This window comes from Neoarius graeffei, chromosome 2 (assembly GCF_027579695.1).
Source record: "Neoarius graeffei isolate fNeoGra1 chromosome 2, fNeoGra1.pri, whole genome shotgun sequence".
Lineage (NCBI taxonomy): Eukaryota > Metazoa > Chordata > Actinopteri > Siluriformes > Ariidae > Neoarius > Neoarius graeffei.
Window position 1 is genome coordinate 473,734 of NC_083570.1, and position 14,160 is coordinate 487,893.

Consider the following 14,160-nt stretch of genomic DNA (forward strand, 5'->3'; position numbering starts at 1 on the left):
TGACTTTGGTCGCAAAATTAATATATTTGTCGTTGTCAAAAAATGATGTTTGATATATCATTTTGAAGCTAAAAGATTTCTCTGTCTAGTCATGTTGTCATAAAATATATTGTATTTTATGCCGAAGAATACATCCAATGGTGGAACGGCACTTTAAGGTTCCTAGAGGTGGGAGTGCTAGCCAGATGTTTGTATCTGTAGGAGTTAGTACACTTCATGCACTTTTAAGAAACTGAATGTATAAGTTTATACAACGCCTGGATGATTCTTCCAACAACATCATGGTGGCACTCTCAGATCCAACTGTGAGTAGCACAAGGTATACATCCAGGTTGAGAGCGCACTGGACAAAATGTTTGTATATATTTTAATTTTTATTTTTTTGTGTTGTTTTTGTCTGACTGCCCTGGTTTGTTTTGATGTGTATTTGTACTGTTTTGTGTGGATTTGGACATGTGTCTGGCGAATAAACAGAATTGAATTGAATAAAATTTCTGAAGAAGCAGTGCAATAATGTATTTTTTTTATTACAGGTAATAAACAAGTACAGAATTGTATGAACGAAAGAAAGATACAATAACTACACGCCAGGGGTTATACAGTATACATACAAACAAACAAAGCAAAAACACACATTTACAATACAATATTAAACTTCGTACACAGTTTCACAGCCTTGATAGCTTTTGTGTTAAGTGAGGCAGAAATGGTATTAATATAAATCTCTAGATCTTTAAAAAAATAAGTAAAGGATGGCTTAATTTTTATGAGCTTGCACTTATGAATATGGAATTTAGCTAAAATAATAATTAAATTACAAAAAAACTATTCCTCCTCCAACTCCTTGCTATCAGTGGTAAAACCAAATAAAACATCTTGTAAACGTAACTGAAAAGTATCACAGATATGGACAATTATAAAACGACAAATTTTACGCCAAAAATCTTTTGAGAAGTCACAAAACCAAAAGAGATGAATGAGTGATTCTGAATGTGTATTACAAAAGGTACAATTGGTATTAATATCTTTTCTGAACTTAGCTAAGTAGGATTTCACCGGGTAACAACGATGCGTAATTTTAAAAGAAACTTCTTTTACTTTATTAACTAGTAGAAATCTGCTGGGTAGCGTCCAAGTCTTGGCCCAACATGTATCTTGGGCATGTCCACTCCAAGCTGAGATAGCACAAAGTCTTTTAGAAATAGATTGCGCACACATCGGTTATTATTACAGTTAGTGGACCTAAAGCATATTTCACCAACATATGTTTTAAGAGGATCAAGTTGAGTAGTCACAAAAGAAGGCCTTTCAAGAGCATGACCACTCCCACTGGAATTGCATCAAAAACAATGGCAAATTGTTTAGGAGTTACAGGTATTTTTACACTCTGAAGAAATTCTTGATAGCTGAAAAGATTACCCTGCTCATTAATAAGTTGGTTTACTAAGGCCGAATCCCATTTCACCCCTTGGACCAACCCCTTAGCCCTTCCCCTCCATTTTGCGCGTTCACGTGAAGGGGTAGGGGTATCCCAATCCCAGTTAACGCGGAGGGGTAGGGGAAGGGGTAGGGCTTCTGTACCCCTCCAAATGGAGATTTTCCTGGAGCAGACTCCGAATGAAGGGGTTTGAGTGATTTCCCACAATGCCATGCGGATTTCAGCGAGATTTCATGCGGATTTCAGAAAGATGGCGGTTCCCGCGGCGAAAGATTGTCATAAATGTATTTTCTCCATTATTTACGTGTTTTAAGTTGTTATCCAGAGGAAACACGCCGCTTGATTCGCTTTCGAGCTGAGAATGAGCAGCGATTTCTGAAATCCAAGCTGCTGCTAAAAAGCTTTGGGAGTGAGTATTGTTTTCGGTTGCTTTACTGCGTACGTTTTGTTCTGTTATTCTCGCTTTTATTGTTTACATGAGTGTTCTGACACCTCATTCTGTCGGATGTGGTGCACGAAGCGCCAAAGATATCCCATTCAGTGGTGTTAGTTAACAAATCACACCCTGCCAGCAGAGATTTCTGTTCTGGCTCTGACTGTAGCGGCTGGTCGCAGCCAATGACGCATTTGGTCGCGTTTTGCTAACGTAAACGCTGACGGAGGTACGCGATGACGTATGCGATCGTTGAAGGGCTATCCCAATACGTAAGGGTTGAATTTCAAGCCCTATCCCTTGTAGCTCAGTTTCAAGGGGAAGGGCCAAGGGGAAGGCGGAGGGGAAGGGGGAGGGGTAGAAATTAGAATTGGGATTGGGCCTAAAACAATCCCATTCCTAAACCAGTTATCAAAAAATATAGATTTCTTTTTATAACATATATCCCTATTATTCCAAAGAAAGTATTTGGAGAGAAATTGTGCTTGTAAATAAGAGACCAAGACAAAAGAGCTTGCTTGTGAAAGTTTGACAACGATACAGGAAGTCTATCAATGTTGTAATTGCAACGTAAAATAAATTCTAAGCCACCCAACTGAGAAAACACATGACAAGAGATAAAATTCCATATGGACGCAGGTTCTTTTAAGTGTTTTTCAGTGCAATAATGTATGCTTCTTCTTCTTTTGAGTAATGGCAGATCACAATGTACTTGTATACCGCCACCTACTGCACAGGAGTGTGTGAAATGATCATGTCAAATCCATTTGGGCAGAGAAAAAAAAAAGAACCTCCTAAATTCTTTCTATGAGCTTTGTATCATTAAGGTATGACATAAGGGCTTTAATTCTTTCTACTTGTATACCTTCTTCCTTAACCTCCTAAGGCCCAAGCTGTTTTTTTACATGCATTTTTTATTTCTCTTTGCTATTTGGGCTTATTAGAACCTGATTAGAATAAAAACTAAGCATCATCTTTTGATAAGATGTACTTTTAGAGAAAAAGTATGTCCACATATGTGGATTCTTGTTCCGAATTTCCATAAAGTGCTGTCCACGCATGTGACCGCTAAGCCCTAGGAGGTTAAGAATAGTATTAATGTCTCCATCTTCACCCTCTTGTTCTATCCATGTTTCTCTCTGGACATTGTACTTTCTACAATGAAAAAGAACATGCTCCACATCTTCCTTGACCTGGCACTCTACACAGAGCTCATCAGTTTTCCCGAATACATGTAATGTGGCATTGAGACCAGTGTGTCCCAACCTTAATCTTGTGTATGTCACTTCTTCTCTTCTGCCAAGTCCTATACGAGTGATTCCACGCTTATGGGTACTGAAATGGGGACATGAACTTATTTTTAAAAATTCACCTAAAACCATTTCTTTTTTTTTACCATCAGGTCACAAAACATGTAATCTTTAATGAATGATATGTTAAAAGATAACTTTAATTTTCTGAGATGTAATAAAAACATATTTATATGCCAAAGTCAGAACGTAACAGAAGTGTTGTGGACATATATATTCTCAATTTTAACAATGTAGAATTACTTTTTGAAACATAGGAAGGTGATGTTTTAGCAAATATAATTAATAAATATGTGTAGTAGAATAAACATACACATTCTTTCAATAAGATTAACATGGTATAGAGCTAGATTGTAATTAATTTGTAACAGACGTGAGATGGACAATCGTAACAGAAGTAATGTAACAGACATCATTTTGGAACTCATAGGCTTGACTTTGGCATATAAATATGTTTTTATTACATCTCAGAAAATTAAAGTTATCTTTTAACATATCATTCATTAAAGATTACATGTTTTGTGACCTGATGGTAAAAAAAGAAATGGTTTTAGGTGAATAAGTTCATGTCCCCATTTCAGTACCCATAAGTGTGGAATCACTCATATATGTCATTCTTTTACCCCCAACCTGACGCTGTACATTGAAGTATTGTCTACCCTTTGTTCCTGCCTCCCATTCTTCTTGCCATCTCTTCATGATCTCTGTTTTTATAATGCTTCCCCTCTTCCTAAAGGAATATAAATATCAGTGCACACACGATCTAAAGCTTTCTTAGCAGTTTTATCTGCTATCTCATTGCCCTTAAGGCCAATGTGAGCTGGGACCCAGCAGAAGCTGACAGCAAGTCCAAGGTTTCTCAAATGAGCTAGATGTTGTTTCATCTCAATGATTAAATCATCTCTTGCTGAGTTACCTGAGGAAAAGCTTTGTAATACAGATAATGAGTCGGTACATATGACTGATTTGAGGGGTTTGACTTCCTCGATCCATCTTAAGGCAGTAATTATTCCAGTTAGTTCAACAGTGTAGATTGATAAAAAGTTACTCAATTTATATCCATATGTCTTATTCAGTTCTGGTATGTAAAGTCCTGAATGTTTTCAGAGCCATCAGTAAATATTTGCAGATGTTCCTGGAAGGAAGAAGACAGATAGTTTTTGCAATATATTGCAAAAGTGTGATCAATTGGGTGTTCTTTCTTTTCTGTAAGAAGTGCAATACTGACATCAGGTGTAGGGAGGATCCATGGAGGGACACTACTAATAGCCATTGCAGCACTAAACCCCGAGCTGTTTAGCCCACATAGTCTTACAGCCTGTTTAATATTCCATCCAAACCCCTTAGACTCTTTACAATACTCCCAACAATCATTGAGCACTATCACAGCTGGATTGTCAGCACTACCCTGCAATCTGATCCAGTATGGTTAAGTGGGGATTCCTCTGATTCCACCAAAAGAGCACTTGTTGAAAAAAAAACAGTAAAAACAGTACTTTTTCAACATTCTATTTGATGAGGAAGCAGCAGATTATGTGTATTTTTAGTTTCTATATTTTTTAATTTCATTATTTATTTATTATTATTTTAATTATTATTATTATTATATTATGTTTTTTTTCTTCTTTTCTCTCTTACTTTTCTTGTTTTTCTATTATTATTAACATTATCAATATTGTTCAGTATTATTTGCTATGGTATTAGTTTTCACATTTTTGCTATGCTTCCCCATGATATTCAGTTATACAGGATTGTCAAATTTTTTTATTTTGTTATTTTTTAATTGTGTGTAGCTATTTTTTGTCTGTGATAAGGGACCACAATGGAAACAAGTTTTTACGCTTTTTTGTGTCATCCCTGCCACATCTGTACCGTTTTTTATTGTACGTTTATGGCCAAATAAACAAACAAACAAAACAAAAGTTAATGGGTTTTTTTTTTTTTTTTTTATTGTCAGATAGCATTGCATACATTTTGTATAAAAAAAACATATATAACAGTCTGCCAGGGGTTATGGCATGGAAATAATAGTAAAAAAAAAAAAACACAGGAAAATAAATAAATTTACATGAATGCATTGTACAGCACAAAAAGGGAATAAGACTTCACAGCTTTCTTATTAAGAGAGCAAGAGATGGACGCTATATAATGATTTACATAAATGGAGAATTCAATAAAGGTTGGCTTTACATTTTGAAATTTTGACTTGTGTATATAATGTTTGGCTAAAATGATAATGAGGTTAATTAAGTAAAACTCAGAAGTGGCATTCCTGTCTTGAGTAACAAAACCAAAGAGTACATTTTCCCATTTCAAAGCAAAATCAGGGTAGACAGAATCTATAATATATCTTGATAGTTTAGACCAAAATGTCTTTGTATGAGAGCATGACCAAAATAAGTGTACAAGTGTTTCTCTGTGACCCCTACAAAAGGTGCAGTTTACATCAATATCTTTTTTAAGTTTCTGTAAATAGTGGTTGGTTGGGTAAAACCTATGTATCAACTTAAAAGAAATCTCTCTAACCTTATTAGTCAAGCAGAATTTATGTGGTAGCAGCCACACTTTATCCCAGCAAATGTCCGCTACATAACTAGACCAGAATGATAAAGAAGGTGGCGCAGTGGTGATTTCTTGTTGGAAAAGTTGACGGATTGTTTTGTTTGAATTCTTATGATTTGAAAAGCAACTTCTTCCAACATTAGTCTCAGCAACATCACGCACGACAGGGTCATATAACTGACCCTTAAGGCCTCTAAATAAAGAAATTATGCCCGCAGGGATGGCATCAAAAACAACAGAAAAGTCCTTCGGGGTGACAGGGATACCATATTTAAGAAGAAACTCAGAATAGGAATAAAGATGACCATCTTGATTGAAGGGTTGATTAACTAAAATGATATTGTTATCAAACCAATGCTTTAAAAAGAGTGATCTATTTTTAAATAAAATATGCTTATTGTTCCAAATATAAAATCTTTGTGGGCTAAAGTTGTGTTTATATATCAGTGACCAGGCCAACAGGATTTGTTTATGGTAAGAAGCAAGTTTTACAGGAATTTTATCAATATTGTAATTGCACATTAGGACAAAGTTCAGACCCCCCAAAGAAGAAAAAATGTAATTGGGAATAAAGTTCCACAGTGATGTTGGATGCCTTAAAAAACGCTTAACCCAGTTTATTTTAAACGTGTAATTCAATGTGGAAAAATCTAGAACAAAAGTTAATGTATGCTAGCTGAAGACAAGTCACGTGACGTAAGCCACTGATGCAACGTCATCAATGCGCGCCGATGCGACTTTGACTGAAAAGGCGCGGAGTGACTGCGACTCATCAGTGTGAGAGCAAAGAATTCATTTAAAATAAAAAGCTAGGAATTGTTAGTTTGACTGTGTATATTTGGGGCTGGTTTGCAGAATGACTCAGTCGGTTGTTATTCAAGGTGAGAAAGTTTTAATACGATAAAATGCTAACTTAGCAGCAAGCTCGCGCTGCCCAGCTAGCACTTTCTGTGGGGTTAACTAGCTTTAAATTTCCTGACTGAAAGTTAGAGCTCGCGCGCGCGTGTGTGTGGAAAGCATTAATGTTATTAAAGTTATTAAACATTAATGCTGTTAAAGTGTAATGTTAAGTTAAAACTGCAGTGTCGAGCGCGTTGCTGGTTGCCATGGCGACAGTAGTGCTGCACCTCCTGCACAAACTCTAAACTTTTCAGCTGTAAAAGCCGTAATTACATCCTGCTCCTTTATATCACGTCATAATAACATTAACCAATTAGCGGCAGCAGAAGAGCTCATTTGCATATTTCATATACATTATACAGGGGCGCCGCCAGAAATTTTGGGCCCCCAACTTTGCCCACCCTCGTCACAATTGCACTATTGTCATTATTTGACTTTTGATAGCCCATGGACCTTGAGTTTGTGACTTTTTATTACATTTTATGTATTAACCTACCAGGGACTACAACCCCGATTCCAGAAAAGTTGGGACAAAATACAAACTGTAAATAAAAACGGAATGCAATGATGTGGAAGTTTCAAAATTCCATATTTTATTCAGAATAGAACATAGATGACATATCAAATGTTTAAACTGAGAAAATGTATCATTTAAAGAGAAAAATTAGGTGATTTTTAAATTTCATGACAACAACACATCTCAAAAAAGTTGGGACAAGGCCATGTTTCCCACTGTGAGACATCCCCTTTTCTCTTTACAACAGTCTGTAAACGTCTGGGGACTGAGGAGACAAGTTGCTCAAGTTTAGGGAGAGGAATGTTAACCCATTCTTGTCTAATGTAGGATTCTAGTTGGTCTTTTTTGTCGTATCTGCCGCTTTATGATGCGCCAAATGTTTTCTATGGGTGAAAGATCTGGACTGCAGGCTGGCCAGTTCAGTACCCGGACCCTTCTTCTACGCAGCCATGATGCTGTAATTGATGCAGTATGTGGTTTGGCATTGTCATGTTGGAAAATGCAAGGTCTTCCCTGAAAGAGACGTCGTCTGGATGGGAGCATATGTTGCTCTAGAACCTGGATATACCTTTCAGCATTGATGGGGTCTTTCCAGATGTGTAAGCTGCCCATGCCACACGCACTAATGCAACCCCATACCATCAGAGACGCAGGCTTCTGAACTGAGCGCTGATAACAACTCGGGTCGTCCTTCTCCTCTTTAGTCCGAATGACACGGCGTCCCTGATTTCCATAAAGAACTTCACATTTTGATTCGTCTGACCACAGAACAGTTTTCCACTTTGCCACAGTCCATTTTAAATGAGCCTTGGCCCAGAGAAGACGTCTGCGCTTCTGGATCGTGTTTAGATACGGCTTCTTCTTTGAACTATAGAGTTTTAGCTGGCAACGGCGGATGGCACGGTGAATTGTGTTCACAGATAATGTTCTCTGGAAATATTCCTGAGCCCATTTTGTGATTTCCAATACAGAAGCATGCCTGTATGTGATGCAGTGCCGTCTAAGGGCCCGAAGATCACGGGCACCCAGTATGGTTTTCCGGCCTTGACCCTTACGCACAGAGATTCTTCCAGATTCTCTGAATCTTTTGATGATATTATGCACTGTAGATGATGATATGTTCAAACTCTTTGCAATTTTACACTGTCGAACTCCTTTCTGATATTGCTCCACTATTTGTCGGCGCAGAATTAGGGGGATTGGTGATCCTCTTCCCATCTTTACTTCTGAGAGCCGCTGCCACTCCAAGATGCTCTTTTTATACCCAGTCATGTTAATGACCTATTGCCAATTGACCTAATGAGTTGCAGTTTGGTCCTCCAGCTGTTCCTTTAACTTTTCCAGCCTCTTATTGCCCCTGTCCCAACTTTTTTGAGATGTGCTGCTGTCATGAAATTTCAAATGAGCCAATATTTGGCATGAAATTTCAAAATGTCTCACTTTCGACATTTGATATGTTGTCTATGTTCTATTGTGAATACAATATCAGTTTTTGAGATTTGTAAATTACTGCATTCCGTTTTTATTTACAATTTGTACTTTGTCCCAACTTTTTTGGAATCGGGATTGTAGATGAAAACTGGTCAGTGACTAATTCTGGTGCATTTACAATCACAAATGAAAATTCAAGATTTTGCCACATCTTCTTGTGCTAGGACAATTGGTAGTGAAATGTGTGATGTGACTGCTAATAAATCATAGAAAAAGTTTTCTACCCAGCATCAAAATACCTATGGAAATCCCATGGATTGTTATGTGTTAGGCCAAAAAAAAAAATAGTGTGTTTCTGGTAACATGAAATACTAAAATAAGGTCGGTAGGTAGGAAAGGTTTTTTTTTTGTTCGAAAAAATTAACACAAGTAAACATCTTACAAAATAGTATTTTGGCACAGAATCCTTTAATAAAAAAAATATCGCGAGAGTTCGAGTTATGATCTACGGAAGCGATATTTCATGATATTTTCATGTAATAACGTGAAAACACCTTATCAAGAAATAACGTGAAAATAACGTGCTAGGCTACTTCCATTAAAAGCAGACGGCCTCGCCTAGCCTACTGTAGAACTCGGGTCGAGCAAAAACACTGAGCACAAACATGGCTGAATCCTGAATGACTCCTATTTGTATAAATAGGGGACTACATAGGCGGCAAAATGTAGTGTTTTCCCTGCCATGGAAGTGCACTTGTATACTGAAAAGGAAGCAATTTGCATTACAGCCTTGAATGAGGATTCAACATGGCGGCTCGGCTCAGTTTTCCTTCCTCCTTCAGTATACGAGTGCGCTTCCATGTTTATGCAGGAGGGCTGATAGAAGTGGCGAAACATTTTACTTTTTATCGTTTCTTTCACAACTTGAATGCGTTGAAACAAAAAATTATGACAAACTAACGCCGCTTACACTAAAATATCGAGGGAAATTTGTAATAAAAAGTTTATAGTCAGCAATTTCGATGCGGAAATTCTTGATCGGTTGGGTTACCGGAAACACACTATTTTTTTTATTTGGCCTTAGGTAGAAAGCTGTGTGTACTGTTCTGCAAAAAGGGAATATGTTTGATCAGTTACGTACGTATTTCTTCATATGTTGTAACCTCTACCCCTCTTTTATGTGTGCTGCGCTTTCTCCAGCTCCTCAATTTGAAACCAATGGTTTAGAACGTGTGAACATTCCACACACGTAACCATGTCAAACACTTGACTGGTGTCTGTTATTAGCAACACTTTAATCTAGCAAACCGTATATGGCGCTCGCTCATTAAAAACTTCAATCCTAAAGCATTTATGGGTTGTATTGCTGCTTACCTCCTTCTCCAAAGGGGGGTTCAGTGGTTTGGTAGGGCGGAGGTCCCCCTGAGGCTGAATCTGTGCATGTTTAGGGCATCCCATTAGTTATGAAACTGGTTATTAGCACTAGTTATTAGCACCAGCATAACGTAATATTTCATCTTGTTTATCACACAAGTCAGTTCAGTTATTAAAATGGAAAAAAGTCACTGTACAAACTGTAAAAGTGTTCTCTTCCAACCACGTTCATACTGTTCATTTACCATTCGCTAATATTTTGAACACACGTGAGCTTTCAGCTGCCTTTCTTTACGTTTTTGACAGCCACTCTTCATATTTAGCGATCATAGACTGTACGCACTCCACTGCTGGCTGGCTGGCTGCTGCACCGCGACACAGCAGCAAGTAGCGTCGCACTGATCAGCACACAGATTTAACGCATCGCGCTTCTACCAGAACTGGACCGTACCATTTCGCAAAAGGGGGAGGGTTAAATGACAATATGTTGAAGAACTCAAGAAATAGACAACCTTGTTCAATTAGCTCATTTTACCAGATGGAATATTGCATTGCTGTTATTTCAAAAGTCTTATTAAAATCATTAAAAGCCCCTTAAAGGGCCCCATGGCAGTGCTGGGCCCCTAGAACTGTTCTAACCTTTCCCCCCCTGGCGGCGCCCATGCATCCTGTGTGTGTGTGAAAGAGAACATACTGGGCCAATAAACATGATTCTGATTCTGATAAATTCTACAAGTTTTGATTGGTCACCTGCCCTCATTTCACCTGCAGGAATTATTACTATAGTATTAAAATAAAATAGAGTAACTTTATATTGTAGTTTAATTCAATATAATAAACATTGTTGTGTTTATAATGTTTTTGTCAGTGGGTCAGTGTGGTAATCAGGTGGGCTGCAGATTCTGGGATCTCGCACTCCGAGAACACGCACACGTCAACAAGGTAACACACACACACACACACACACACACCTGCTGAATAGTGTTTATAACTCAGCTGTGTCCAGAACACGGCCCTCCCCCTGGCTGTGTCTGAATATACACACTTCCGTACTATTAGTACACAGACAGCAGTCTGTAGGGCGTCTGATGCTCAGTCAAACAGGATCCAGCTGATCCGCTACATCTGCTGTTTGCAAACATACCACACTGCGTTACATTACACCATGACATCCCATAATTCAGCTAGACCCTCCAAATAACATTATCTGTGAATATCCGGGTCAGAGAATGGGTTCGATGGCAGCAGAGTGCATCTAAACCGTGTCCTTACTACTCACTCGCATGCTCATAGAACTTTATACAGTAACAGTCGGGTAGTAGGGACTTAAAGGCACACACACACACACACACACACACAGAGTAACAGCGTTTCTTTCCCTCAGAGAGGAATTTATGACGAGGCACTGAGCAGCTTCTTCAGGAATGTTGACCCAAGGTACTCATCTCTTCTCTCCAATTCAGTTCTGTTCCATTCAGTGTGATAGAAGAATAGAGTAACAAGGTGTGTGTGTGTGTGTGTGTGTAGGAGGAGTGATGGAGGTGGTGGAGCTCCTGGAAGCAGAATTACAGCACTGAAAGCACGAGTGAGTGTTTATAGCTCTAAATCAGACCTGTTCTAGATTCCCTCTGTCTCTCACTCTGTTTGTCTCGTGTGTGTGTGTGTGTCTCAGGCAGTGTTGATAGATATGGAGGAGGGGGTTCTCTCTCAGGTCCTCTGTGGACCCTTGCAGCAGCTCTTCAGCTCCACTCAGCTCATCAGTAACTCCTATGGCTCCGGAAATAACTGGTAATTAAACACACACTCGCACAGAGATCACCATCAGTGTTCTTCTGTTACAGGAGTGTTGGATTGTTCAGACATGACGTGTGTGTGTGTGTGTGTGTGTCAGGGCAGTAGGATATCATACATATGGTTCTGTGTACCGTGAGCAGATTGTGGATCAGATCCGGCGAGCAGCAGAACACTGTGACTGTCTGCAGTGTTTCTTCCTCATTCACTCGATGGGGGGAGGTGAGTGTGTGTATATACACACACACACACACACACACACACACATGTTTAGAGTCCTAGAGGCTTCAGGGCCCCTGTCTGAAGCTTTGAGTTGTCAGACTGTGGTTCTGGAGTTGCCCGTGTGAAGGCTCCGTGGGCCGTTTCACAATCGGGGGAACATGAACTGTGCGGAGTTTCAGAGCCGCAGGTCGGATCCTGGGCGCCGGGCGTGTCACTGCGGGGAGGAGAGGTGTGGAGCGCGTTTCTAAAACTGAACACCTCTCTGAAACTGAACCGCGTTCGACTCTTAAACACGTTTATAAGAACTTATGAGACATCAGTGGTGGGGGCGGGGCTGTGGGTGTGTCCCTGTAAAATGCAGGATAAGAAAGTCCAGTGTGTGTACCGGAGCGAGTGGGTGTGATTCACAAAGACTGCATTATTTTTGAGCACTCTGTGTGAACACAGGTGAAGGCTGTGTGTGTGTGTGTGTGTGTGTGTGTGTGTGTGTGTGTGTGTGTGTGTAGGGACTGGGTCAGGCTTGGGGACGCGTGTGTTAAGGTTGCTGGAGGATGAGTTTCCGGATGTGTGTCGGATCGTCACGGCGGTTTATCCGTCTGCTGAAGATGATGTCATCACCTCGCCATACAACAGCGTGCTGGCCATGAGCGAGCTGACTGAGCATGCTCACTGCGTCCTGCCTATCGAGAACCAGGTGTGTGTGTGTGTGTGTGTGTGTATAAGGAACGTCAGCATTTTACTTGTGTTTCATCATTGCAGGGTTTATATTACATGTGAAGTGTGTGTGTGTGTGTGTGTGTGTTGCAGTCTCTGATGGACATTGTCAGTAAGATCCAGCTGATGACCCACAGGGGTAAATTAGGCAGTGTGGTTAAGAAGGACTGTACCATTATCTCAGGGAAAGGGGGGGTGTCAAAGTCAGAGAAGCCGTTTGATGCCATGAACAACATCGTGGCGAATCTGTTACTCAGCATCACCAGGTACACACACACACACCTGAGCAAAACATCAGAGTTCTTCACACTTCTCCTTCAAGAGCATCACAGTCACTGTGTGTGTGTGTGTGATGTAGCTCATCTCGGTTTGAAGGTTCTCTGAATGTGGATCTGAGTGAGATTGCCATGAACCTGGTCCCTTTTCCACGGTTACACTACCTGGTGTCCAGCCTCACACCCCTCTACACACTCGCTGATGTACATGTTCCCACACGCAGGTACACACACACACAGTGTGTGTATATATACCATACATATTACACAGCAGGTGATTTCACTATCGTGTGTGTGTGTATGTGTGTGTGTGTTCAGACTGGATCAGATGTTCAGTGATGCGTTCAGTAAGGATCACCAGCTGATGACCTCTGACCCCAGGCGTGCGATGTACTTGGCATGTGCGCTCATGGTCAGGGGGAACGTCCAGGTGTCTGACCTGCACAGGAACATCCAAAGGTTTTACACACACACACACACACACACAGCGGGGGAGGTGGTGTCCTACAGCTTCTCACTGACAGCACCTCCCTCCCCTCCCCTCCCCCCAGACTAGGGCCCACTCTGTCGTTCGTACCGTGGAATCAGGAAGGCTGGAAGACAGGTGTGTGTTCAGTTCCTCCAGTAGGCCACACCCACGCTCTACTAGCTCTGGCCAATAACACGTGTGTGCGAGCGTCGTTTACTGAGCTGAGAGAACGCTTCACACGACTGTACCGCAGAAAGGTAACACACACACCGCCTAATAAACCCTGAGCTCATCCCACACTCTGTCTGAAGGAAATACAGGCTGTTTAATAATAACCTGTGTGTGTGTGTGTGCGTGTGTGTGTCAGGCTCACCTGCATCACTACGTGTGTGTAGAGGGGATGGAGGTGTCGGGGTTCACCGAGGCTCTACACTCTCTCTCTGACCTCATAGAGCAGTACGACACACTGCCCTCGCCCTCAGAGACACTTACCCACAATGCACCACGCCTCTCCATCGCCACATAGGCATCACTACACTCCATCAGGACTCCGCCCACCTGGCACTGGTGCATACATGTGACTGATCCTCACGCCCCTCTCCCCCCAGCAGGTGTGACGGTGTTAAAGTAATGATTATTACTGTACAGATTTATTTATATTTTTATAGGTGTTTTTCAGGTAATAAAGCGTTTGAGACGTCAGTAGTGTTTAATGTTAATCAGA

At 40.4% G+C, this 14,160-nt stretch overlaps 1 protein-coding gene across 1 annotated transcript; it reads left to right on the plus strand.

Annotated features, from left to right (window-relative positions):
- Window positions 1-6,478: 6,478 nt before the first annotated feature.
- On the plus strand, window positions 6,479-14,138 carry tube1 (tubulin, epsilon 1). The gene is made up of 12 exons (XM_060913501.1): window positions 6,479-6,624; window positions 10,834-10,907; window positions 11,350-11,402; window positions 11,493-11,550; window positions 11,638-11,753; window positions 11,857-11,978; window positions 12,485-12,672; window positions 12,786-12,958; window positions 13,051-13,191; window positions 13,286-13,426; window positions 13,519-13,693; window positions 13,804-14,138. Exons 1-12 carry the CDS (start codon window positions 6,600-6,602, stop codon window positions 13,960-13,962), a joined length of 1,425 nt encoding a protein of 474 aa, XP_060769484.1. The 5' UTR covers window positions 6,479-6,599; the 3' UTR covers window positions 13,963-14,138.
- Window positions 14,139-14,160: the final 22 nt, after the last annotated feature.